Source organism: Glandiceps talaboti, chromosome 12, assembly GCF_964340395.1.
Source record: "Glandiceps talaboti chromosome 12, keGlaTala1.1, whole genome shotgun sequence".
Lineage (NCBI taxonomy): Eukaryota > Metazoa > Hemichordata > Enteropneusta > Spengelidae > Glandiceps > Glandiceps talaboti.
In genome coordinates, this window is record NC_135560.1 from 3392998 (window position 1) to 3420417 (window position 27420).

At 34.1% G+C, this 27420-nt stretch overlaps 1 protein-coding gene across 3 annotated transcripts in view; it reads left to right on the forward strand.

Annotated features, from left to right (window-relative positions):
- LOC144443823 (putative phospholipid-transporting ATPase IM) overlaps positions 1-27420 on the forward strand; it is an 88573-nt gene that overhangs the window by 28448 nt on the left and 32705 nt on the right. For all 3 annotated transcript variants that reach the window (XR_013481709.1, XR_013481708.1, XM_078133384.1), the window contains exons 2-6: positions 4880-4989; positions 12271-12329; positions 24509-24622; positions 26249-26347; positions 26657-26718. Coding sequence is in view for 1 of the 3 variants with exons in the window: in XM_078133384.1 (XP_077989510.1) it covers positions 4974-4989; positions 12271-12329; positions 24509-24622; positions 26249-26347; positions 26657-26718 (350 nt within the window). In the remaining 2 variants the exon portion in view is untranslated. The remainder of the gene's footprint in view (positions 1-4879; positions 4990-12270; positions 12330-24508; positions 24623-26248; positions 26348-26656; positions 26719-27420) is intronic.

Below are 27420 nucleotides of genomic sequence, written 5' to 3' on the forward strand. Positions count from 1 at the left end.
AAATTATATTAAGAGGAAGTTGGTCACTATTTTGACACATAAATCTGTGAAAGCTAGTGACATGATGTCTTGTTCAGATGCCATGTGTTTCACACTTGTGGACATTAAGTAAACTATGTACTATCTAAATACATGTTGTAGTTACTAGGAGTGTATACTGGACAAAAAGTATAATGGTTTTACATAGCATAATGTGATTCTAAAGAGACTCTATTTAGATGGATATGCTGAAATTGTCCTCTTGGATGATTGGTAACAAAATCATCAACATAGTAGTGCAATTCCAGGCATCAATTTCACCTTTATACACATTTATTTAAAAGTAAGTGGGTTGTTTATAACTTAATTTTTTTCTCTAATAGTAATGCATGAAGTGTAATTTTAGTCATCATTTTCACTGTACATTACTGAATGTGCAATCCAAATACTTGTCATAAGTGAAATTTAAAACCAAGGTTCTATCCGTAATGATAAACAATTCTTGTCACCGCTTGTAAACTACATGTATACAGAGGCTGTTAGCATTATTACTGAGCTTTTCTGATGTTTAAATAATGCAAATAAGTAGATATTATTCCCCAATGTTTTTCTTTGTTCAACCAAGGTGTGGTCTTTGTTAATACGAGTTGCTAGATGAGTAGTGACAACCCACAGGTCATGGGTATTTTCTGGCTGAATGAAGATAAACATTGGAGAATGACATAATAATACCAGCACCAGTAATATCAAAGAAAATCAGGGAAACATACTGGCAATTTTTGAATGTTTTGACTCAATTTCGACCATAGCAGAACAAGTGACAACAGTTACACAGACACGCGTTGTTGTGATATAAACGTATGTTGTTATGACATAGAACATGACATTCACAAGCCATTAACGGTCCAAGTGCAACAAACCCGCGGGCTTGCCTGACGAAAACGGGTGTCATAAAAGTTGTTTGCATCTCTAAAGCTGTTTGTAGTGTTACTTATAATAGCCTAATAAATTGATAACAACTGATATAAGACGGAGATAAGGTTTGCCTCAATTGACCCACTCCTTAGAAATGATCTTATGCTGTGAACTACACTGTTTACTTGTGTTATGTAAGAGCCCATCATCACATGTGTAAATATTGGTACTCTTTGATTACAAGTGGACTTGCTTCTTTAATGGCTTGTCCCAGTAATGATGAGCAGAGTACATTGTACATTTGTATTCCTTTTGTATTTTTTGTTCTAAATGGCTTGTATAAAACTCGTATCAAAATCCTTTTTTCACAACTGAACTGATAAGGTTCATTAGTGCTATAGGCATTGTGTTCTGTCTGTCTGTCTGTCTGTCTGTCTGTCTGTCTGTCTATGTGTGTGTGTGTGTGTGTGTGTGTGTGTGTGTGTGTGTGTGTGTGTGTGTGTGGACAACTCAAAAACTGCCCAGACCAATTGCCTTGGTATTTGGTGGGGACATTACTTTTGCTCTCTAGTTGGGAAATAGTTCAAAGCAAAATACTCGCATTATGGGTGTGTGATTTTGGGTGAAAAAAGCGTGATTTTCAGTCAAAAAGCTTAAAATCAAAAACTACTGGACAGATTGGTGTGAAATTTGGTGGAAAATTTTTAGGGGTGTGTAGATTAAAAATTGTTCATGACATGATGATTCCATCAGTGATATGCAAATTAGGGCTAAAAATGTGCCATTTGGTTAAAAATCAGTAATTCCAAAACTACTGAGCAGATTGGGCTTAAATTTAATGGGGATGCATCTGGGGGTGTATTGATGAAGAAATATTAAGCATATATTGATCTCATCAGTAATATGCAAATTAGGTGTAAAACTGAATTTTGGTCAGAAACTTATATCTCAAAAAGTACTTGGTCAGTGAGACTGAAACTTGGTGAGATGTTTCTAGAAGTATTATTCTGCAGATTTTCTTCAAAATGTGTTGACACAATTGGCCCAAGCAACCATGACCACGCCCTTAGCAACAACCAAATGGCAGTATATTTGGTCAAATAACAACATCTGGGAGGCAAGTGAAAAAAACATTCAAAAAATGTATGCAAATACCCCTAGCAACCATGACCACACACATAGCAACACCCAAACAATGTTGTGTTTCACAAAGATAACAACAGGGATTCTTAGACAAGTGAACAAACATTCAAAAAGTGTACTATGCAAATATGCCTAGCAACAAGACCACACCCATGGCAACAGCCAAATGATCATATGTATTGCAAAGATAACAACAGGGATTAATAAACGAGTAAATAAACATTCAAAAAAATGTATGTAAATGTGCATGGCAACAAGACCACAACCATAGCAACAGCCAAATGATCATATGTATTGCAAAGATAACAACAGGGATTAATAAATGAGTAAATAAACATTCAAAAAATGTATGTAAATGTGCCTAGCAACAAGACCACAACCATAGCAATAGCCAAATGATCATATGTATTGCAAAGATAACAACAGGGATTAATAAATGAGTAAATAAACATTCAAAAAATGTATGTAAATGTGCCTAGCAACAAGACCACAACCATAGCAACAGCCAAATGATCATGTACATTGGAAAGATAACATCAAGGATTCATAGACAATTGAACGAACATTCAAAAAATGTATGCAAATATGTCTAGCAACGCGTATATTGCAAATATAACAACAGGGTTGAACAGGTAACTGGATAGTCATTCAGCAATTGAATACCTATACCTACATGTAGCATGGATCAGTATGTGGGAAACATTTTTAAAAAGTGTGCACTTGTGCCACCATTGGTGCTATTTTTCATTCTTCCTGTCCTGTCCAATTCTACATATCATTAATTAAATTTACAGTCTATCATTCACAAGGTGTGAAGTTCTGCAAATATGAACATGAGTTTTAGGTTTAGATTTATACATGTGTTAAGCAGGACCTGATACATCTTGTACGTATCATATACATGTATATGTCTTAAAGTTGGTAAATTATGGGAATGGATTAATTATGATGATGGAGGACTTCCATACATTTACATGTATGTATACCATGTCACACTATGTCTCAGTTCCCAGTAGGGACTGATACAGTTGACTAGTCTGGCTTTGACATGAATTATCACCGTACTGAGTTTGTTGTCTCATATAGGCATCATTTGGGTGGCCTTCATGTCTATTTGTAGGTATATATTAGTAGATGGAAAATAAGAAAATGTTTGTCATACTAAAATCGAGGTAAAATCTGACATTAAAACGCCTGAAATATATAGCAATTTTCAGGAAGTGCGTAATTTATCGTGATTACATTGTTGTCTTGGAAGTTGTTGCCTAGCTGACTGGTGTTTAATACACATTTCAAAATTAAAATGAATTATTAAATTTACTGATATGAAAACTTAGTGTGATATCCTGAGAATTAGATTGGATCATTGATACCATTTTGCCCAAGGGAAATTATCTAGGACATGAACTGAGTACAATTTTAGTAGATGATTGTCTATGGAGAAGCCAATTTTAGACTACAGAAATTAGTTTACTATTATAATGTTTCTAAAAGTATCGACAGTTGTCTCAGTCTCAATCATTTAAAAAAGTTATTGATTTTCCCCTGAAACTATTTGTAGTGAACCTGGGGACTGAGAAAAGAAAGCTGATGATTAACTTGTACGAAAGGTTGGCAAGTTTAATTTTTGAAAAGTGTTATACTGTTAAAGTGTTCAATGGTCAACATCAGATCCTTTCATGTAATATCTAGCTTATATTCAGAATTCAAAACTGAACGGTGGTGCACTTTGAGTTACAGGATGCCAATGTTGTATGAAATAACATGTACAACAAGTTTGCATAGCTAGACAATGTACATGCAGATGTTCCAACATTAACTGTAGCTGTATTTCTTCCTCGGTCCCATTCACATTTTAGCCTGTAGATGTCAGTATGGTGACCATCCTAAAATTGTTTTCACATCAAAAATAAGACTGTAGTAATTTTAACTTTGGACGACATCATGTATATTGCACAACCATGTGATGATATTCTCACTATAGAACATTGATCTAAACCAATAGGAGTACAACCCCCTGTGACTTACATCATGTACATAGCACAACCACTTGATGATATACTCACAATTAGAACATCTAAACCAATAGGAGTACAACCCCCTGTGACTTACATCATGTATATAGCACAACCACTTGATAATATGCTCAGAATTAGAACAGTGATCTAAAACCAATAGGAGTACAACCCCCTGTGACTTACATATACCTTTCACCCCTACTAAGACTAAAACAAATCAGAAATACTATTTTTGAATTATAATACAGTCTTCAGAAATACAATATCACAAATACAATGAAAATAAAAACAAAAATTGAAAAAAAATACATTGCTGTTTTAGCTATTGAAGGTTTTAAGTAAAATGATAGAAATAAGTGACAGTGCAGATAATTATAAATTATCATATTTTATTACTGTTTTCATACCATCTACTTCCATTAGTTGCTAAGTAAAAGTTTATCTATCATTGTAGTATGTATTGTCATTCTTTTTTATCGTATGATATTATTTGACCTTTATCCTGTGGAGGCAATGGCAATAAATACATTATATATAGTGAATAGAGTAGGCGGAAAACATGGTACTTTACAGTGGATTCATCAAACCAATGTGGTACTCAAAATTGACATATAGCGGAAAAAAGTTGGAACAATGAAAATAGGAAAGGTGACAATTTTTTTTATTTTCAATATTATGTCAAAAATACACTTTAGTCAAAATATTTCTTGGAAGCTAATCCCAAATGTTCGCCGACGTCTCACCAGCATCAGGGTGTACTACAATGGACTGTTTGTCAGTAAAGACATCAAGTTACATTAATTGGTATTTTTGTATATTTTCAGATTTTGAGTGGACCGGGTTGACAGTTTCAAGCTATTGGAATCTATGGATTATGTACATGTAGATTTGGTGATGTGACAGACAGAACCTGCTACAATGGGGCATGAATCAGGTAAAATTAAATATATTCACTACTAACTTGACATCTAAATGAAAGCTTCAGTACTACGTACATTGTACACAAGTCTGTGTGTAACTTTATGGTCTGTGATGTTATTACATTTTGAAATATTCCTACCTCCTAAACAGTCGATTACTAATTTAAATTAAAATCATGTTGCATTATTCGTATGATTTATGTAATTATATTACGTTTGAACAAGGCTAGAGATTCTAGTCGAAAGCTTTCATTAATTAAATGCTTTTAGGAAATTTATGCATGCAGTTGTGTGAAATTGGTTTTTAAAATGCTGAATGTTGTCATATACACATTTCGGTAGTAAGCCATACTACCAAGGTCTGCAAAACCCATATCTGGCCTGTAGAGGTTTTATCATATAATTAATACCCCCCCCCCCCCCCCCCCCCATACAGTGACATACATGGAAACGTCATTTGAATTACATAATCACATTGGCAGTGAAATATTATTTTGTTCTCATACATTAGTGAAAAAATTATCAAAGCCAAATAACTGAGCGAACAGATATCAATATGCAGGCCACTTGCCATATTTGGGCAAAGTGTGCCAGGAGTGATATAGACAATTTTGCCTGGGTTCAATGTGCATGCTCTTCATTGAATTACATTGTAATTGAAACTAGGTATGTGATAAAATTTGCCATTTTAGTACATACACCTTGTAAAGAAACAATATATTGCTATGTGATGTCTGTATGAAGAAATATCCAGTAAAACTGTTAGAACTGTGTTTATTCATGATATGACATTCACTGAGTGAATCACACAACTCCCTAGAGTGTCGTAACAAGCATTAAGAGTCTGAATTCATCAAAACTGCAAAGCTTCAGTACACTGTTAAAATAGGATATATAACCTCAGAATTCTAATAAGTGCAACACATGATGTAGTACATCAGTGTATCCTTACTGTAATATTTTAGACACAAAATATGTACCACTATTTGTCACCAAAACTATATGTATGTACAATGCATGTATGTATGTACATTTGTATGTATGTATGTATGTATGTATGTATGTATGTATGTATGTATGTATGTATGTATTTATGTACAATGCATGCATGTATGTACATTTGTATGTATGTATGTATGTATGTATGTATGTATGTATGTATGTATGTATGTACCGTATGTATGTATGTATGTATGTATGTATGTATGTATGTATGTATGTATGTATGTATGTATGTATGTATGTATGTGTGCATGTGTGTGCATGCATGTGTGTATGAGTGTGTGTATGCATGTACATGTATTATAAATGAAAGAGTTAAACAAATGCGAAACTGATTGCCAACAAGGACGGATTGGCATGTGGATAAACATTTTTTTTTTTAATTATCACAAACTTAACTGTTGTACTACAACACCATTGGCATTATTTTTCATATCACTAATACAACTGTAATGAATTTGTGGTTAAAGCTCAACCTGTATACACATGATTCAACATGTAGTAGTTACACTATCATGAGAATATAATTAGTTTCAACATTAAACAATCACCAAAAAAAATAAATTTAGTTGCAGATTGGGCTCTAGGAGAAATGACGCCATGAAATCAGCATACCAATACATATTCCTCTAACCATATTAGTTGAAGTGCAGGTAACATAATATGCAGTTTTAGAATTTGAACAGTTTGATGTATTGATAGGTTGACAGTGGAAGTCTGATTGCACAGGTAGTATTTGTATACCGTGTGTGAAAACAGACAACTGAGACTTGATACTATTATATCAGACATGCACCTAAACAAATGACTTTGATGTAATATTCTTGTGAAATACTTAGTGTTGGAAATCCATCATCAGGTCCTTGATTGCACATTTGTCTTTTTTTTTCAAAAATAGATACTTTTTTTTCAGAGTATGAATAGTACGTCCAGTAGTTTGCTTGTAGAGTAGATTTATAATAAATGAGTAATGTATATCAAATGACAACAAATGACTGAATACCTAGCTTTCACCCCTTTTATTAGTTCTTCTGATTTATTAGGTTTTATAGGGACTTCAATCTGAGATAAAGGGTTTAGGGATGAAAGCAAAACCTGAACAGAGAAAGTTTAACATGTACGTGCACTGCCGAACAGTGACAGTAAGGATATCTGTTTGTAAGAGTTATGTGTAACGTGTAGGGTCTATGGTGTTTATATTTTTATAAACGGCATAAATTTTGTATTGCCTGGCCATATCAACACTATAAGGTATCTACTGCCCAAACAACCATGGATCCCTCTGTGTTCAGCCTGAGGGAAAGAGTTGCTACAGTACTTTATAGCTTAAGGTAAATTGACGCCTCATATTGCCTAAATGTGGCTAATTGGCAAGTATGTCTTTTATAACACATCATTATTCTCAGGCATCCAAGTTAAAGGGGAATAAATGTGAGGCTGATTTCATCCTATAATTGACAGTTTCACCATGTCTGTATCGTGGGGAGGAAAGTAATTATTCCAAATTACAGTCATACAAAAACACATACCCCATGTCAAACCTAATTTCCAATTTTCCTCTTATTTTGAATTGTTTGCTGTCAACAAGTTTTTGAAGTTCTTCATCTACTATGGGAACCCAAATTCTGTCTATTTTATGTAACATAACAACTCAAAATCTCCCCTCACACTCACTATCAGAAGATTGCTACTGTACTTATAATTAATGCATTCATATATTAATGTTTGTGTTTGTAATATAAACATGAACATTGTTTGTTTGTTTTTTATGTCATTCTAGTTGGCAGGGTGACCAACATAAAAATAGGATTTACAAATTGTACACTTGTGTTCACAAAATATTATAATTCCAATATCATTTCTAATAGTCACAAGTATTTGATTTCAACATGTACACAACCACCTTTATTTTTGAGATGTTATTTTTAGTCCCTTGCATTTGTTTGTTGTATCTTAAAGTTTGAACTGATACCAGAATTCATTTAGCCACATGTACACTGATTTCAATAATCTTGTACTATAATTGACATTTTGGTGTGCATGTTTATGTATATGTTATGTGTACATTGTATAATGATACTGATTTGAAGCAACTTTAATGAATTGCATTCATTATCAGTAATGTAATTCCCACAACAAAGGCTTAGTTTTAATAATATGTCGATGGCAATTAACAATTTATGTACCTTCACCTTGCTATGGCCAAGGCCAGTACGTGTCAATAAATGGGTGAATGACTGTTTCATGACAACAACCTACCCCCCCCCCCCCCCCCACACACACACCCATGTACATGTCATCGACCAGTGTTCATTTTTCTTACACATAAGGTGTCAGACACAGTGATTAATGTATTTTGAGAAAGTAGGTTCCTTAGTGATGAATAAATGTAAATCATAAAAACTGTGTTTACCTACAGAGTGTACCATTTAATATGAGTCCAAGTCAGATTGTATACTTCAAGTGCTGGTTTACCAAATTGTAAACACTAGATGTACACATGTATGGATGTGATGATAGAATTGAAGTAAAGGAACATGTGCCAGGTTACTATGTTCTCAATTGGTCCAGTATAAATTATTATAAGTGAATTAATGTACTCTAAAAAAATCACTTATATTAATGGACACTGTTGCAAGTTGTTACATCTACAATGTATATCTGGTAATTGTTCACAGACATTAGAGTACAGAATTAGGTCTAAGATTGTAAGTAGGGTCTAACTGTAAATAGTCCACTTAAATGATGTTGGTGTAGAGATCTTGATCCAGTTTTTTTGCAGTTTACCTGAATGCAGAAGAAACCATAAATTACATGTCATAATGTGGCATATGTTCTTTCGACTTCCTGTTTCCCTGAGTGACCCACCCTGCATTTCCAATCACCCACTTATAGCTCTATGCAGTGTTATAACAGTATCTAATACCATTGTTACGCCATATTTACCTAGACTGATGTTATCATATGGTGTCCCCTGACCTCACAATAAGAAGGTCACATTAAGTCACACCATTGTCTACAGGTAGTGTATGAACTATATCTTTGCACCGATTGTCCCTGATAATGTCAATATGTAATAATCATGATAAATTAGATCAAAGATTTATATAGCCTTGTGGTGAGATATTTATCATGTGCTTGTATGCACCGGTAGTTGTCAAAAAAATGGATGTTAATGTGATTCCACTAATGTCTTGGACGAGGTCCTTGCCCAAAGTTACGTGTTATCAGAGACTGTGTCAGTATGAAAAAGGTGGGAAGTTTTATGTAGATGTATCTATGTATAGTGGTCGTTGATCATTTGATGGTAAGAATATTGAGTCTATCACCTACTAGTATCTCATTGTGTTTGTTGAGCTGCAGCTCCATTGAATAAACTAATCTGACAGTATTTATGTGACCTTATGATTCACTGTACTGTGTAAATCTTGGTGCCATAGATTGTTTCAAAACGTTAGTTCTTGTGAATGTTTTCAGTCTTTGATCCTTCCCTCTTGGCAATCTTTGTTTTCATAAATTTGTCCTCATGTACATTTACATGTACCTACTTGTGGACTATGTATTTTGACCTTTAAGTTTAAGAGACAGTCTTGTAGAGGTGCCGGTCCATGTTTTGACACTGTGTCTCAGCAGCTCAGTTACTTACTTATTACTATTATATTGGATAATTTAGTCCTGTTGTAAAATTACATCATTTGTTTAAATGAAATAGTTCATTCACTGTAAATTAATTAACTGAATTAGCTTCTATTGAATTAGCTCTATGATAATTGATGGCACTTTGTACACTGACTTGATGTCCATGTGTAAACAGTTTATGAAAGAAGGGTAGAACTCCTCATTTTGTCAACAATTTGTAAAATTGTAAGATGCTGATAAGGTTGTTTATTCAAATCTCTACAAGGATTGAACTTTTTCAATAGAGGGTTTGTGTATTTTTTATCTGGCAAATATCAAAGTATAATGAAAAGTTACAGATGTTATCAAAAATGTAATTGTTAATAATATATTATATCATTCTAAGACTTATAATTTCACCTTGACATTGTTTACTTCAATCTTATCTTAATGACAGTTGGTATAATTAGATAGTATTCCTTTTTCTTTGTTCAACCAAGAAAATATCTGAGGCCTAAAAAAATTGCCTGGTTCCGGTTACCTGACCCTACCTATTAAAGTTAGCACAACTGAACTGATATGGTTCAGTAGTGCTATAGGCATGGTGTGGTGTGGTGTGGTGTGGTGTGGTGTGGTGTGGTGTGGTGTGGTGTGTGTGTGTGTGTGTGTGTGTGTGTGTGTGTGTGTGTGTGTGTGTGTGCGTGTGTGTGAACAACTTAAACTCAAAAACTGCTTGTACCGATTTCCTTGTAATGTGGTGGTGACATTACTTTTGGTGTCTAGTTGGGAAATTGTTCAAATGAAAATGATTGCATCAGAGATGTGTGTTTTGGGTCAAAAATGTGATTATTTGTCAAAAAACTTAAACCCAAAAACTGCTGGGCTGATTGGGCTGAAATTTGGTGGGAACATTCTTAGGTGTGCTTAGATTAAGAATTGTTCATGACATGGTGATCCCCATCAGTGATATGCAAAGTAGGGCTAAAAATATGTCTTTTTGGTCAAAAATCTATCATTCCAAAACTGCTGAGCAGATTGAGCTGTAATTTAAGGGGGATGCAGCTGGGGATGTATAGATGAAGGTGTATTCAACACGATGATCCCATCAGTAATATGCAAATTATGTCTACAAATCTCAATTTTGGTAAAAACTTATATCGTGAAAACTAAATGGTGAATGGGTTAAAACTCGGTGGGGATGTTTCTGTAGGTATCATTCTGCAATTATTCATAACATTTTGACAGAACTGGCCCTATCAACCATGACCACACCCTTACCTTAGCAACAGTGAAATGATGATGCATATTCTCAAAGAGGTAGCTATTAAAGTGACTAAAGATTCAAAAATTGTATGCAAATATGCCTAGCAAGAAGACCACTCCCATGGTAACAGCCAAATAACAGTAACTGTTGTGCTTCAACACCATTGGCGCTATTTTTTTTCACTGCTGACCCTAAGCTTTTTTTAAAATATATTCGAGGAATAAAAATAAAACATGAAAAATATGAAGTCTCGTCAGAAATAGTGGATGTGGAAATTGACATTAATGAAGAAGACAATATAAACCTGTTAAGACTTGCAATCTGTAATGACTGTAGATCTTATGAGAAGAAATGAATAACACAGAAACCATATGGAAAACAACAGAAAATATAACTACTTGAATTAGATACTCGCACATGAAAAAAATAATTAAAAAATCTACCTACCCCACCTATTGTAAAATTGAGCGTAATCAAACCAAACAATTTGTTTAGACCATAGAGGCCTTATCACTACTAGTCTAGTGACACATAGTGACAAAACCTTCAGGTCATGAGAATTTTCCAGTGACAGTCACAGGTTGACATAACATAGAACCAATGACATAGACATGGGTTGTCATGACTTAGAACCAATGACATAGACACAGGTTGTCATGACTTAGAACCAGTGACATAGACACGGGTTGTCATGACTTAGAACCAATGACATATTAGCCACAGGTTGTCATGACTTAGAACCAGTGACATAGACACGGGTTGTCATGACTTAGAACCAGTGACATAGAAATGGGCTGTCATGACTTAGAACCAGTGACATAGACATGGGCTGTCATAACTTAGAACCACCAGGGGCGCATTCCATTTGCACAATCATAATCATGATTTATCGATCACAATCATGATTTCACATTTGATAAATACCAATCACAATCATGATTGGTAATCATAGTAATCATGCCCCGAACTGTGATTGACATGATTACAAGATGGCAGGCAACGTAATATCATAAGGGTACCACCTACACGTGGCTGACGGCAAATTAGAAATTACGGAAAATATTATGTAATCTAATATACTGTACTAATAAACGGTGTTTGGTGAGAGTGGTAATTTGTTATCATTGTAATCATTTTGACGATGTAAAATCTTTTAATTTATAGGAAATGTGTGAAATTTTTTTGAAATGTTTACATGTATTAATCATGATCATAATTGAGCGTTTTGTTTACAACCTCGTTTCGAGAAATGACGTCAGATTAATCACAATCATGATTGTGCAAATTGAATGCGTCCCAGCATTTATAATCCATATTTTCAGTTCAAAGACAATAACTTGACTTGTGCATTTTATAGTTTTTCATAGATTCTTCTTAATCTGATGTTTTCCTTTTATGTTGTGTTTTACAGAAACTGAGAGAATCTTGTTTGCCAACAATAGAGGATTTAGTATCCAACATGGTTATGCAGTAAGTATATTAAGTATCATTATGGATATCATTTATTTATAATCATTTATTCACAGAAATCTAACTATACATGTATGTATATAAACACACAGTTTAATGATGAATTGTTACATGATGACAGGTATTAGGGTATTAGTGGTAGTTGCCTAGCAACTAACCAAGCCTAACCCACGTACATGGTGACAGGTATTAGGGGATTAGAGGTAGTTGACTACATGTAGCAATTAACCAAGCCAAACCCATGTACATGGTGACAGGTATAAAGGTATTAGTGATAGTTGCCTAGCAACTAACCAAGACCAACCCATGTACATGGTGACAGGTATTAGGGGGTTAGTGGTAGTTGCCTAGCAACTAACCAAGCCCAACTCATGTACATGATGACAGGTATTAGGGGATTAGTGGTAGTTGCCTAGCAACTAACCAAGCCCAACCCTTGTACATGTGACAGGTATTAGGGGATTAGAGGTAGTTGCCTAGCAACTAACCAAGCCTAACCCACGTACATGGTGACAGGTATTAGGGCATTAGTGGTAGTTGCCTAACAACTAACCAAGCCCAACCCATGTACATGTGACAGGTATTAGGGTATTAGTGGTAGATGCCTAGCAACTAACCAAGCCTAACCCACGTACATGGTAACAGGTATTAGGGTATTAGTGGTAGTTGCCTAGCAACTAACCAAGCCCAACCCATGTACATGATGACAGGTATTAAGGGATTAGTGGTAGTTGCCTAGCAACTGACCTAGCCTAACCCATGTACATTATGACAGGTATTAGGGGATTAGGAGTAGTTGCCTAGCAACTAACCAAGACCAATCCATGTAAACACACTGCCATTTTCAGGTTGTGACAAAATAATAAGAGAACATTAGTAGAATAGAAATTGATACTTGATTCCATTTTGTATAGTAAAATTATTACTAATACTGTTACAGTTACTAAAAATATAATTAAAAGTTATATATAGTTTAAGTTAATATAGTTGAATTGTTTCAAGGATAATCAAAAGTTGCTTCAAAAACCCGATTTCAATAACATAACTTTACTACTACAAGTTGAGAATATTGTATGCAAGCAACAGAGAATTTACATGTAGTATCCAGTATGGTTATGTGGTATATGTATTCATAATAATATGGTTATTTACATGTAGTATCCATTATAGTTATGTGGTATATGTATTCATTATAATAATGGTTATTTACATGTAGTATCCAGTATAGTTATGTGGTATATGTATTCATTATAATAATGGTTATTTACATGTAGTATCCATTATAGTTATGTGGTATATGTAGTATCCAATATAGTTATGTGGTATATGTATTCATTATAATAATGGTTATTTACATGTAGTATCCAGTATAGTTATGTGGTATATGTATTGATTATAATAATGGTTATTTACATGTAGTATCCAGTATGGTTATGTGGTATATGTAGTATCCAATATAGTTATGTGGTATATGTATTCATTATAATAATGGTTATTTACATGTAGTATCCAGTATAGTTATGTGGTATATGTAGTATCCAGTATAGTTATGTGGTATATGTATTCATTATAATAATGGTTATTTACATGTAGTATCCAGTATGGTTATGTGGTATATGTATTGATTATAATAATGGTTATTTACATGTAGTATCCAGTATGGTTATGTGGTATATGTATTCATTATAATAATGGTTATATATTCATTCCCAGACATATACATAATTCAGATAAAGTACAATCATGGTAAATGATTACAAATATAACAAAGGAGATTAGAGGTAGAATGTAATTGACTAGCAACTAATCAAGTCCAACTCTTCTAACCATATTGTCATATTTTAGATAAAGTACATTATCTGTCAGTTGGCTTTCTAAACAGCTCTAAAATTCTGAAGTTAAAGTGCACACATACATGTCACACACATACAATCAAACACACACACACGCACACACACACACACACACACACACACACACACATACACACACACACGTACACATACACACACATACACACATACACATACATACACACACATACATACACACACATACATACACACACATACACACACATACACACACATACACACACACACACACATACACACACATACATACATACATACATACATACATACATACATACATACACACATATTACACACATAAATGTTGACACATGAAAGGAGTAAGAGAAAGGGACAAGTTTTTGTTTACTGGTGATGAATAAAAGTGACTGTCTTATAAATACACCACACTTGCACACACTGTCAGTTTAAGTGTGTGTGTTATGTGTATACATGTACATGTTGTATAATGTTGTCTTAATATATAGTTCAATGGTCATCTCTCAATTCCCAAAAAACTTGAAAATTTTATAGGCCACAGACACCGATTTAAATTTTAATACACATGTCACTAGGCTGTAATTCTCCTGAAAGTTAGTCTTAGCAAATCATACCTGTGAGTGTCAAGTCACAGAAAGCCTCCTGGAGACTCATGGCAAATTACATTTTGTAACATGATCTGACATAAAATATGGAATATTCCTATTGCCTGACAGGTAAATGTTTCATTTGTGAAAAGTGGTTTAGATCAGATACAAATACTTAATAGTAATTCCTGGAAAATCATACTTAGTCTAATTGACCAAAAACTATTGGGAATTGTGAGATGAAAACTATAGGAAGTGTCAGTGACTTTGAAATGTATGAATAGTGTTTGGAAAGTAACAATATGATAAGGATTATTATACCTAATTCACATACAGTTTTATAACAACCACATTGGTAGGCTTAGTATGTTGCCCCCTACTATACTTTATTTAATTGAGGTTTTTATGTTTGGTAACTGTAACGATTCCAATTACCATGGCAACACTGTCAATGTTTTATTGTTTAATTCAGACCATTTGTAAATTTATCGAGTGAAATATAATTATACCATATTACACAAAGTCATACAGGAGGTATGTGAAGGTCAAACATGAAATGTAATAAAATAGCATTAGGAATATGTTAGTTGATAAATGTAGGGCCTGTTAAATATTGGTATGAAGGTGTAATAATTATGTACAGAAAAACTGACATTGTACCTACTACCTAAGGTAGAGTACACAATAATATTGGTATTTGCTGTTACCACCATGACCAATGCTTAGAAAATTTACATAACAAATGATATGTTGTAATTATGTTGAATTTCCCATATTTCACTCAGATGACCTTTGTTTTTGTGCCCATTTGTTTAAAATAATGTATGCATATTTCAGATGAAAGACTTATAAAATGGGTCCACTATACTGTGTTCTCACTATGTTGTGTCTAAACTAACAGTGTCATATATACTGAATTCCTTGACTTACTCTTTGTACTGTACACGTACCTGGAGCTGGAGTATCTTGAGTTCACATTATTTGGATCATTGAAGTCAAGTACAAATTATTTATATAGTTTAGGAATTCAGAAAATGTTGCTATATTTTCAAAACTTGATAGATCATTGTACCATTTACTATAGGGAATCTATCCATTCATTCTGTTTCCAAAATGCAAAAAACTTATAAACTGTTCTTTATCAAAATTGTAGTCCTTCCCCATGGAAGTATTTAAAATGACAGACCCCCCCCCCCCATATAGACAAATATGAGACCCCCTTTCCATAAAGGCAAATATGACAGACCCCCTCCCCATGCAAGTAAATATGACAGACCCCCTCCCGATGGAAGCAAATAATAAGAAATAATTGTGCCATAGATAAAGGGTAATAATGAATTGAAATGAAAACTTTAATAAGTAAAATAGAATATGATGAGAAAGTTAAATTGAAATGAAATGTAATTGCTGCCAAGTCATAAATTCCAAGTGATTTGATAGAAAGTGTCTACAATATATTTGAAAAATTAATGAGCTTTCTTTTTCTGCTAACTAGATGATGCCAAACCATACAGTGTGATTAATTTATTGTTATCAAGTCATAAATCCTAAATGTTTGGGTTGTCAGTGGCCGAGCAGTTAGCTCATACGCCTCTTACCTCTGCAGCCTGGGTTTGAACCTGCCATGTGTTGGCTGGGTTTGATTAAAAATTTAACAAGGTCTGCATGTAAGAAGGGTGAAGCTTAGTTTGACCCTGCTGAACAACGCAGGTTTTCCCCGGGTTCTCCAGTTTCCTCCTGCTTTTTCAACACTAGGGTAATAGGGCGCTGCTCTTGTGGTGACCATTCAACAAATTTCCGAATTCATTTGGACAAATAAAGTTTAAATGTTTGTGTTTATTATTTTTATGAGCATGATGGAACCTTAATGTTGAGTAGTACAGTTGAAGAGTGTTTCACGTCTGTCTGTCTGTCTGTCTGTCTGTCTGTCTGCCTGTCTGCCTGTCTGTCTGTCTGTCTGCCTGTATTTGTCCATCTGTCCATCCATCTTACATGATATATATCCGTATCTCTCTCTTGTCAAAATGCTTGTCTATATCTGTCTGTCTCTCAAGTCAACATGCTTGTCTATATCTCTCTGTCTCTCAAGTCAAAATGCTTGTCTATATCTGTCTGTCTCTCTTGTCAAAATGCTTGTCTATATCTGTCTGTCTCTCAAGTCAACATGCTTGTCTATATCTCTCTGTCTCTCATGTTAATCTGCTTGTCTATATCTGTCTTTCTCTCAAGTCAAAGTCCATGCAGGCTGTCTTTGTGTCTACTTATACCAGTCAGACTGTCTGTCTGTCTGTGTGTCTGTCTGTCTGTGTGTGTATATTATGGTTTCAAAATCTGGTAGACTATATTGTCTTGGTGTCCAGATGTTGAATGTTGAATTGAGATATATTTCAAAACAAAATCCCCACATCATACAACAAGTAGTTTAATGCACACTGTGTTCAAAATAGTCTATTAAACTAAGGGTAAGGGATGGGGTGGGGGTTGGGGGGGGTGGGGGGGGGTGGGAGTGTTTCTAAGGGTAGAAAGATTTAGAATTGTATAAAGCAAGGTGAACCTACATGTAGATCTAATAAAACATATGTTTTGGTCAAAAGACGTGTAGTGATAATTAAATTCAGAAATCACTGACCATTGTGTGTGTGAAAGATTTAATCCTATGCACACATGGAGGCTGCTGTGAAAGATGTTTAATACAAATATTACCAGATTATATTCAGTGGTGCCAAACTTTAACAGATTATCTATATTGTTTTGCAAACAGTAATTTATATCAACATAATACTCTAGTAATTCCTACATGTACACAATGTACATACAAAAACTAGTTTCCATAAGTATTTATAAACGTAATTACAATGTCAATATTGTTTGATATCTTGAGTTACGATTTTATTGTAGTGTATGAATTCAGTACCTCTTTGTCACCATACAACCTCACCATACTTGTAGATTCAATATTTGCAATCATATTTAAAGTGCTAAAGTCAATAGTCATGAAATTATACAGTCATCATTGGTAGCAGTGCAGTGTGTCCTCTGACGACAGACAACATTTTTGTTATGTATACGTCAGAGTGATACTAGTAATTAGTTTTCTTGTAAGTTATGTTATGTTAAGTAAGGGATAGGTGGACACCAAATGTTGGCATTGATGTGTGTCACCTGTACATATAGAAAATATAAATCATCTGTTCCATATATTTCTAATCATACAAATTTGTATGTTTTCATTTTATCTTCTTGTACACTATCCATATAAATGTATACATGCATGGAATTGTAATTATTTTATGATATTGATAGTCAGTAAATGTACAATCAAGCCTCCATATTGTGAGTTTGTAGTCTGTCAGGTTTAATTCTTACCAGGGGTCTTCACCAAAATTATCAACTTGTATGTGTAAGGTATGGAAAATAAGCAAAAGTTTACCAGATTTCCTTACTCTGTTACCAGGGTTACAAAGTGATTGCAAAAGTTGTAGAAATTGAAAGTAGTGAGAATGTGTGACAAAGTGTTCTGTATTGATTATTTTGACTAGAACTGTTTGTACTTGTTCTCATTGCATACCTCAATGTGATGTGTTTACCTTTGTTTATACAAGTTGTTAGGCACTATGATCACTAGTTGCTGTATAGATTGTTTGCAATTCCTTTAAATACTCCTAGAATGAATCAATAACTTGAAGTAGTTTATGTAGTATTCATTACAAGTGTATGTAACTATATACAGTCTACACTAAGTTAACTCATTCACTTAATGAAAATTATTGCATCATTTTGTATTAACAAAGGTGAAAATTATTTTATCACAAAAAACTTGACCATAAGAATTTGTATAAGTGGTCAGTGGTCAATTCATGTACTCCATGTAGTATTTTTATGTTAGTTGTGAACTCAGACAGAGGGTAAATAGTTACATTTTGGTTAAATCACTCAGCCTTTTCAGGTATTATGTACATGGAGACAATAATGTAGACTTGTCATATGACTACAGTCAACATCATTGACCAAAAACAATAACAGCTAGAGTTGAAGGCTGAGCTGAAATATACTAGATAAATTATTTATGCTCTGAGTTTGAAACTAATACAAAATATTATTCAAGAGTAATAAAACAACATTTTTAGTTGTACTCCTTGTAGTAATCCATATGAAGAACCAATCTGATTAAAATCTGATGTGGTAAAAGTGGCTAGATTCTTTATTTACCTCTATTTCCATTGTTTTGTATCCTTCGTTTTGTTCCGGGTGATCGTGTGCCATCCAGAACAATGACACAAAGGAGTGATCAAAATAAGAGGTAAATAAAAACATCTAGTCAGTTTCACTACATCAGATTTTAATCAGATTGATGAAGAACTTACACATAGTTGAGACAAACCCTCACATGTACATAAAAACTTATTATAAAAATGTATAAAAAGAGAAACAAGTCAACAACAATGCACCCCCCCCCCCCCCCACTCCTCGACTATAATCTGAGATGAAGGGGAGGATTGAAATTGAAATTAAGGAAACACAGCTAGGAGATTTTTATGTTCTATATGAAGTTGATATATTTTCACAATTTTTAATGAAGGACTAGGAAACCTTTGACTATTAGACTCTTTGATTTGATTTGATACTCAGAAAATTGAAATTGAATTATGATGGAATTGTTACAAAGCGACATTATTCCCCAATATTTTGCTTTGTCAAGAAAAATATGAGTAATCTAAGGGGCCTTGTCATTATGAGTTGTGAAACGAGTAGTAACACAGCCCTTAGCTCACAAGTATTTTCTGGCTGAATGAAAAAAAAATATTAGAGAATGATTATTATACCTCGATTGTCAACCAGAATTTATGAAAGGGGGGGGGGGGGGGGGTAATGGTAATTTGGAATGTTTTAACTCACATTTCAACTATGCAGAACCAGTGACGTAAACATGGGTTGTCATGACAAAGAACAACCAGGGTATATAATCCTTATTTTCTGTTCAAAGACAATAACTTGGCTTATGCATGTTATAATGTGTATCATACCAATGGCCACATACATTCTAAGTTTTGTTTACTGACAAATATTGCAAGAAAGCATTGTAAAATGACCTGATTTTTCTTATAATTGGTACTAAGATTAATATAATGTATCCATGGAAACCTACCAAAATACTGATTTGCCAAATTAATTTAAAAACAAATTATTGTTTGAAGCAATATGTCAGACATTTGGTGGTCTTGGTGGTCAATGTATTGACTGAAGACCTCCCCAGAATTAGTCATTGGCATATTTACTGTCAGTAACCACACACATATTGTGTGTTATTGATGATGGATGACATTTCTAATGGAAAAACTGTGTTATTAAATCATGATATGCTTTTCACTATCAACTGTTGAAAGTTGTGAAAGCATTTCAGAACTGATGAAGCTTCCCAGTCTCGGATTCCCCTCTAAGAAGACTTACAGATTGAAGCACTTAAAGAAGAGCCTAGAGTAATCACCTTACTTATATCTCAACAGTGTGCTGGCCTGTAGGCTTAAAATACTGTCACATGCTTCTCACAGCTTGCATAGTAATAACAACATTGGTAGAATGCCAGTAATCAAATTGACAATGTTACAGATACTAGGTTAGCAGGTCTTAGCTAGGATCAGGAATTGTTTTCAATAATTGGCCATATTGCAAGCAGAAATGATTAGATTTGATGAATACGTGCTCTATTGGGAAATAAGGACATGAACAGGAATGATTTCTTTAGAATAATGAAGCCAATAAAAATTAATGTCATTTGATTTGATTGTATTAACTTTCTAATATAAAAAACTTCCTTACTCTTTCTTAGACTACTTCTAAGGGCTAGCTGGAATGAAATAAGTAACATAGATATGAGTGTGTGTGTGTGTGTGTGTGTGTGTGTTTGTGTGTGTGTGTGTGTGTGTGTGTGTGTGTGTGTGTGTGTGTGTGGGTATGTGTGTGTGTGTGTGTGTGTGTGTGTGTGTGTGTGGCACGCACGTGTGGTGTGGGTAGGTATGTGTATGTGTGGATAAATGTGGTGTGGTTGTGTTGGCTGCATTGGCTGCATGTATACATTATAAGGTTGTGTGTGGGTTATGTACATGTATGTATATGGTGTTTTTTAAATAAGTAGTCATAGCAGCAAATTAATTTCTTTAAAAATGTTTGTGATATCAGAATTAGACAGAGATGTACATTTTGTAGACAGACAAAAAATGCCGCTATGGAAACCTTATAACATCTGATAATTATCCAGTATTTTGGGGCTTTAAATGGAAAGGGAATGAAATGAAATAGACTGAAATATGACATCTATAAATTATATATAAATAAGCTGACTTAAGTGTTATACTCCAAGACATACATGTACAGTGAGTATGTGCACCTAGTGATTCAGTCTATCTATCCAGCCCTAATTTAACCATGCACCCATAACAAAAACACTGAACAAGAGTTACTGTTCTACATTGTAAGTAAACTACACAAACTGGGTTTTCTTTTTGACATCCATGGTTCATGCATGCAGTATACCAATAACTATTTACATGTGACAATGATAATTTTTAGCACAACTGAACTTGTTCAGTAGTGCTATAGGGATCGCCCGGCGTCTGTCTGTCTGTGTGTGTGGATGTGTGTGTGTGTGTGTGTAAACAACTTAAAGTCAAAAACTGCTGAACCGATTGCCACGATATTTGGTGGGTCCATTACTTTGGGTGTCTAGTTGGGAAATTGTTCAAATCGAAATGATCGCATCACAGGTGTGTGATTTGGGTCAAAAAATGTGATTTTTGGTCAAAAAACTTAAACTCAGAAACTACTGGGCAGATTGGTGCGAAATTTGGTGGGAACATTCTTAAGGGGGTGTAAAGTAAGATTTGTTCATGACGGGATGATTCCATCAGTGATATGCAAATTAGGGCTAAAAATGTGTCTTTTTGGTTAAAAATCTATAATTCTAAAACTACTGAGCAGATTGGGCTGAAATTTAATGGGAATGTATCTAGGGATGTATGGACGAAGAAATATTAAGCATACCATGATTCCATGAGTGATATGCAAATTAGGTGTAAAAATGTTCATTTTTGGTCAAAAACATATATCTCAAAAAGTACTTGGTCAATTAGTCTGAAACTTGGCAAGATGTTTCTGAAACTGTTATTCTGCAGATTTTCTTAAAAACATTTTGACAAAATTGGCCCTAGCGACCATGACCACACCCTTTAGCAACAACCAAATGGCAGTATATTTTGGTCAAATAACAACATCATCTGGTAAGCAAGTGAGTAAACATTCAAAAAATGTATGCAAATACCCTAGCAACCATGACCACGCCCATAGCAACAGCCAAACGGTGGTGTATTTCACAAAGATAACAATAGGGTTTAATAGATAATTGAATAAACATCCAAAAAATGTATGTAAATTTGCATAGCAACAAGACCACGCCCATAACAACAGCCAAATAATCACGTATATTGCAAAGATAACAACAGGAATAGAAAGACAGATGAATAAACATTCAAAAAATGTATGCAAATACCCTAGTGACCATGACCACGCCCATAGCAACAGCCAAACGGTGGTGTATTTCACAAAGATAACAACAGGGTTTAATAGACAATTGAATAAACATTCAAAAAATGTATGTAAATTTTCCTAGCAACAAGACCACGCCCATAGCAACAGCCAAATGATCACGTATATTGCAAAGACAATATCAGGAATTCATACACAAGTGAACAAAAACATACACAAATGTATGCAAATATATCTAACAACATGACCACGCCCATAGCAACAGCCAAATGATAGCATTTATCGTAAAGATAGCAACATGGTTGGATAGGCAACTGGATAGTTATTCAGCAAATGAACACTTATTGTTAGCATGGACTACCATATGGATAAACATTTTTAAAAACTACAGTTGTGCTACAACGCCATTGGCGGTATTTTTATAGATGTCTTTGAACAATCAAATTATATGTTATAAAACCTATACAGTCATGGGATCTGGAAGGTAAACCTTGAATAATTAGCTCTGAATTGATGTATGTACATGATAGACAGAAGTAAGATAATGAAATCAACTTCAAAGAAAATATATTAGTTAAAACATTGATGACGAAGTACTGTAATATGCTATTAACTATTATAGTGGAAATTAGAATTGATAATGTCCTTGTCGATAATTAAATATAAAATATGATAATGTCCTTGATAACATCGTCATAAACTGTTATGAGAATACATTAACTGTAAATTATAATGTGTAACTTGAGTTATGTTATTGTCACATAAAGATATTACTACTACTCACAGGCTTTTGTCATACTCTACATTGTATATCATGTAAGGAAAAAATATTATGAATCTTTTGTTTTATATGCAAAATATGAATAAACATTTGTCAATGTTTAAAACATCTACAACACACATACATACATGTACATACATACATACATACATACATACATACATACATACATACATACATACATACATACATACATACATACATACACACCCACACACACACACACACACACATACATACATACATACATACATACATACATACATACACACCCACACACATACACATACACATACACATACACCCACATCCACACACACACATACATACATACATACATACATACATACATACATACATACATACATACATACATACATACACACATACATACACACACATACACATACATGTACACACACAGACACACACATACACATACACACACACAGACAGACACACACACACACACACACACACAATGGGAGAGTGTGATTTTAGTGCCATTGAAGACATGCATTGACATTAACTTTATAGTTATACTAACTATTACGTAAAGGTATCCACTCTGATGCAGTCAAACAGCTGTTAATAAACTCAGCTGGTGCCACATTAATGACACTGATTGCTGTAGGAATGTAATTAACTTGGACAGCAGACTTTAATTTGTCACAGTTATTAGCAGCTAATTAGATTAATGATGTAATCACTATTAATTAATGAACACTGTGAACAGTTTCATTAAAAAGTCATCTCTCCAATAAAGTATTGGGATGTTGGTTACATGATTGCCAACATATTGAATTGGAAGTATATACCTACGTGTACATGTAGTCTAGAATGATATTTGTTATGATTGCTATAATTCTTACTAGTAGATATTAGACTATTAGACTTTTCTGCTGAAAAGCTTCTCTTAGTCCAGCCACATGGTAACTTTAATAAATCTGTTGGGTGGAAGGCTTTTTCAGTGTGCACACACCCTCTCTGTGGAATGTGCTTCCATTTGAACTAAGAAATGTAAAGACTGTTGACATTTTTATTCCCTGCCGGGCGAAGTCTGGATTGGGTTCCGCCCCTCTGTCTGTCTGTGCGTCTGTCCATCCGTCCGTCCGTCCAGAGCCGTTTCTTGGAGAAGCCTGGACCAATTTTTTTCAAACTTGGTACAGGGGCAACATATTATGACATACATATGCACGTCAATTTGTTTCATGATACGATCCAATATGGCCGCCTGGCAGCCATTTTGTTTGCAAATTTTCCCTGTCCAAAGCCATAACTCAGACATGCTTGAACAGATCTCATTCAAAGTTGGTATTAGCACAGTGTTCTATGACATACATGTGCATATCCATTTTTCAAAGCAAAATGTCTTGAGTTCTTGAATATTTTCAAGTTTTCATTTTTTTCTCTTCATAGGACAACTATGTGAAGACATCCAAGTATAATATTATAACATTCCTACCAATTAATTTATTTGAACAATTCCAGAGAGTTGCCAATGCGTATTTCCTAACCCTGCTTATTCTACAGGTGAGTAAATCATATTACAACCCATAGACTTAGTAAATCTGTTATTATACAACCAATAGACTTAGTAAATCTCTGTTATTATACAACCCATAGACTTAGTAAATCTGTTATTATACAACCAATAGACTTAGTAAATCTTTGTTATTATACAACCAATAGACTTAGTAAATCTCTTTTATTATACAGCACATATAGACTGCAGATTCTACTGCAGTAATGTAACTGTTCAACTGTTAGTATGTCGTAGTATAATGTCTGACAGAGTTATAACAACATCTGTGTAGGATTCAGTGTGCCCTCTAATGATAGCTAAATTTTGTTGTTGTGAGTCAAAATGAGAAAAACTGGGATTTCTTGTGAGTCACAAAATTATAAATAGTAAGAGATAGGGGAACACCAAATTTTGGTACGTCAGTAGAAATTGTATGCATCAGTGGCATGTCAAATTGGCTTAGAGGACACACTGGTCACAGTAAGACTCAGAGATAGTAGAGGAATAACACCAAATTTTGGTACGTCAGTAGAAATTGTGTGTGTCAGTGGCGTGTCAAATTGGCTTAGAGGACTCATGGTCACCACATACTGTAGTAAGAGATAGGGGAACACCAAATTTGGTGCATCAGTAGAAATTGTGTGCGTCATACTAGCATGTCAAATTGGCTTAGAAGGCACACTACTGGTAGGATTATATACAATATCACAAGTAACCTATAAATTTCTCCTATAAGTATCTTAATCCATCAAGGGAGATTATCATCATTTATTTGAATTCAGTGTAATCCAATAATTGATACTGTATGTGATATCTTATACTGTTGTGTCAGCTGTTGTCATATGTTAATTGTTATGAGATGTACCACTTCTGTTAGTACAGTATCATTTACTTTGATGTGTTTTAAAAATCACTTGTAGAAAGACTGTCTAAAGCCTTGCTATTCTGAATTACATATTTCAGTCAGTGTCTGTCTTTGAGTTGATATCACCAGAGTTTCTTTTCAGGCCAATTTTGATCCCCAGGCTTCAGTGTACCCTTTAAGAACATGTACAAAATGTAGTTGTGTCCAGCAAGTATGAAAACATAGTTCATTCCAGAGAATTTCCCATTACTCTGTGTTGTCAGGGTTTTAAAAACCGCTTGGTAAAATTCTGACATCACAATATACTTTCATTGTTATGGCCAGCAGTATAGGGAGCCCAAGTCCTTTCAACTGATATCGTTAAAGGGGTACAAGCTGAGTTGATACATTTTGGGGATAAAACTTTGCTGTATAATATTCAGAAGACACCCATAGTATTCTATGTTGTGAAACATACTTATAAACCATTACTTGCAACTGACTGAACTCAAACCTGGTAGTAAAGTATAACTGATAATAGAACTTTTCATACGTGTGGAAAAATATCGCAGAAATCTCTTCTCTGCAATCAACTGTTCTAACAATTAATGTCAGAAGAGGTCAACTGTAATGCCATAGAAGCGATGCATCAACATTTCATTCTAGAAGAGTTTTATTGAGATCCTGTGTGGGTATTTTTACCTGAGTAAAAATAAAGTAAGAAACTCAGCTTGTGCCACTTTAAGATTGTCTAAATAGAATTATTAAGATGTGACGTTTGATTTTGTAGGTGATGCCATGGATTTCATCATTAAATCCAATCACAACTGCTCTACCTCTGGTCTTTGTACTCACAGTAACAGCAGTCAAGGATGGCTATGATGACATCGTAAGTAATCACATCACAATCTCATCTGAATATTTTGCCCATCATGCATCATTCAAAATGGTTGTTTTTGTTAATCATACCTCTGTATACATTAGCTAAATATCCCACAATCTATTCTGATTTGTATGCTCAGACATTGCCCCTTCAATTCAAGCTTAGAGCTGACCAGTTTTGTGACAATTTCTAATTGCCACTGATGAGTTTATGTAACTTTCTGAGTAGTCTATGGAAACTATACAGTTTTGTATACTTAAAAGCTTAATTAATTTTGATTTGAACTCTTTTGAGCTATATTTGTTTTATTGACAGAAACGACATAAAAGTGACAATTTGGTCAACAATAGAGAAGCAGAAATTCTGACTCGTGATGTGTAAGTAATTGTGTGATATATGTTGTATCATGGTTTATAGTTCTATGCATAAACTCAATATGACTAGTAGTGTTAGCGTTTTTTAAAAATGTTTTGTTCAGTACAATAACTTACTTATATAAGTGTCATACAGCATGAGTAGTATCACATCACAAGTGGATAAGCATAGTTTTGTAGCAGTATACACAACAAATCAAATCAAATTGATACTTGGGTCCACAACCCAAAAATCAGTGCCCTCTATGATGATTATGAATTCCACCTGTTTCTGTATTGCTTATGTACAACATCAACCACTAATTAATATGTACAATTGTCTAATTATTTCAATCTGTTTCTGTACTGCTTATGGACAACATCAACCACTAATTAATATGTACAATTGTCTAATTATTTCAATCTGTTTCTGTACTGCTTATGTACAACATCAACCACTAATTAATATGTACAATTGTCTAATTATTTCAATCTGTTTCTGTACTGCTTATGTACAACATCAACCACTAATTAATATGTACAATTGTCTAATTATTTCAACCTGTTTCTGTACTGCTTATGTACAACATCAACCACTAATTAATATGTACAATTGTCTAATTATTTCAACCTGTTTCTGTACTGCTTATGTACAACATCAACCACTAATTAATATGTACAATTGTCTAATTATTTCAATCTGTTTCTGTACTGCTTATGTACAAC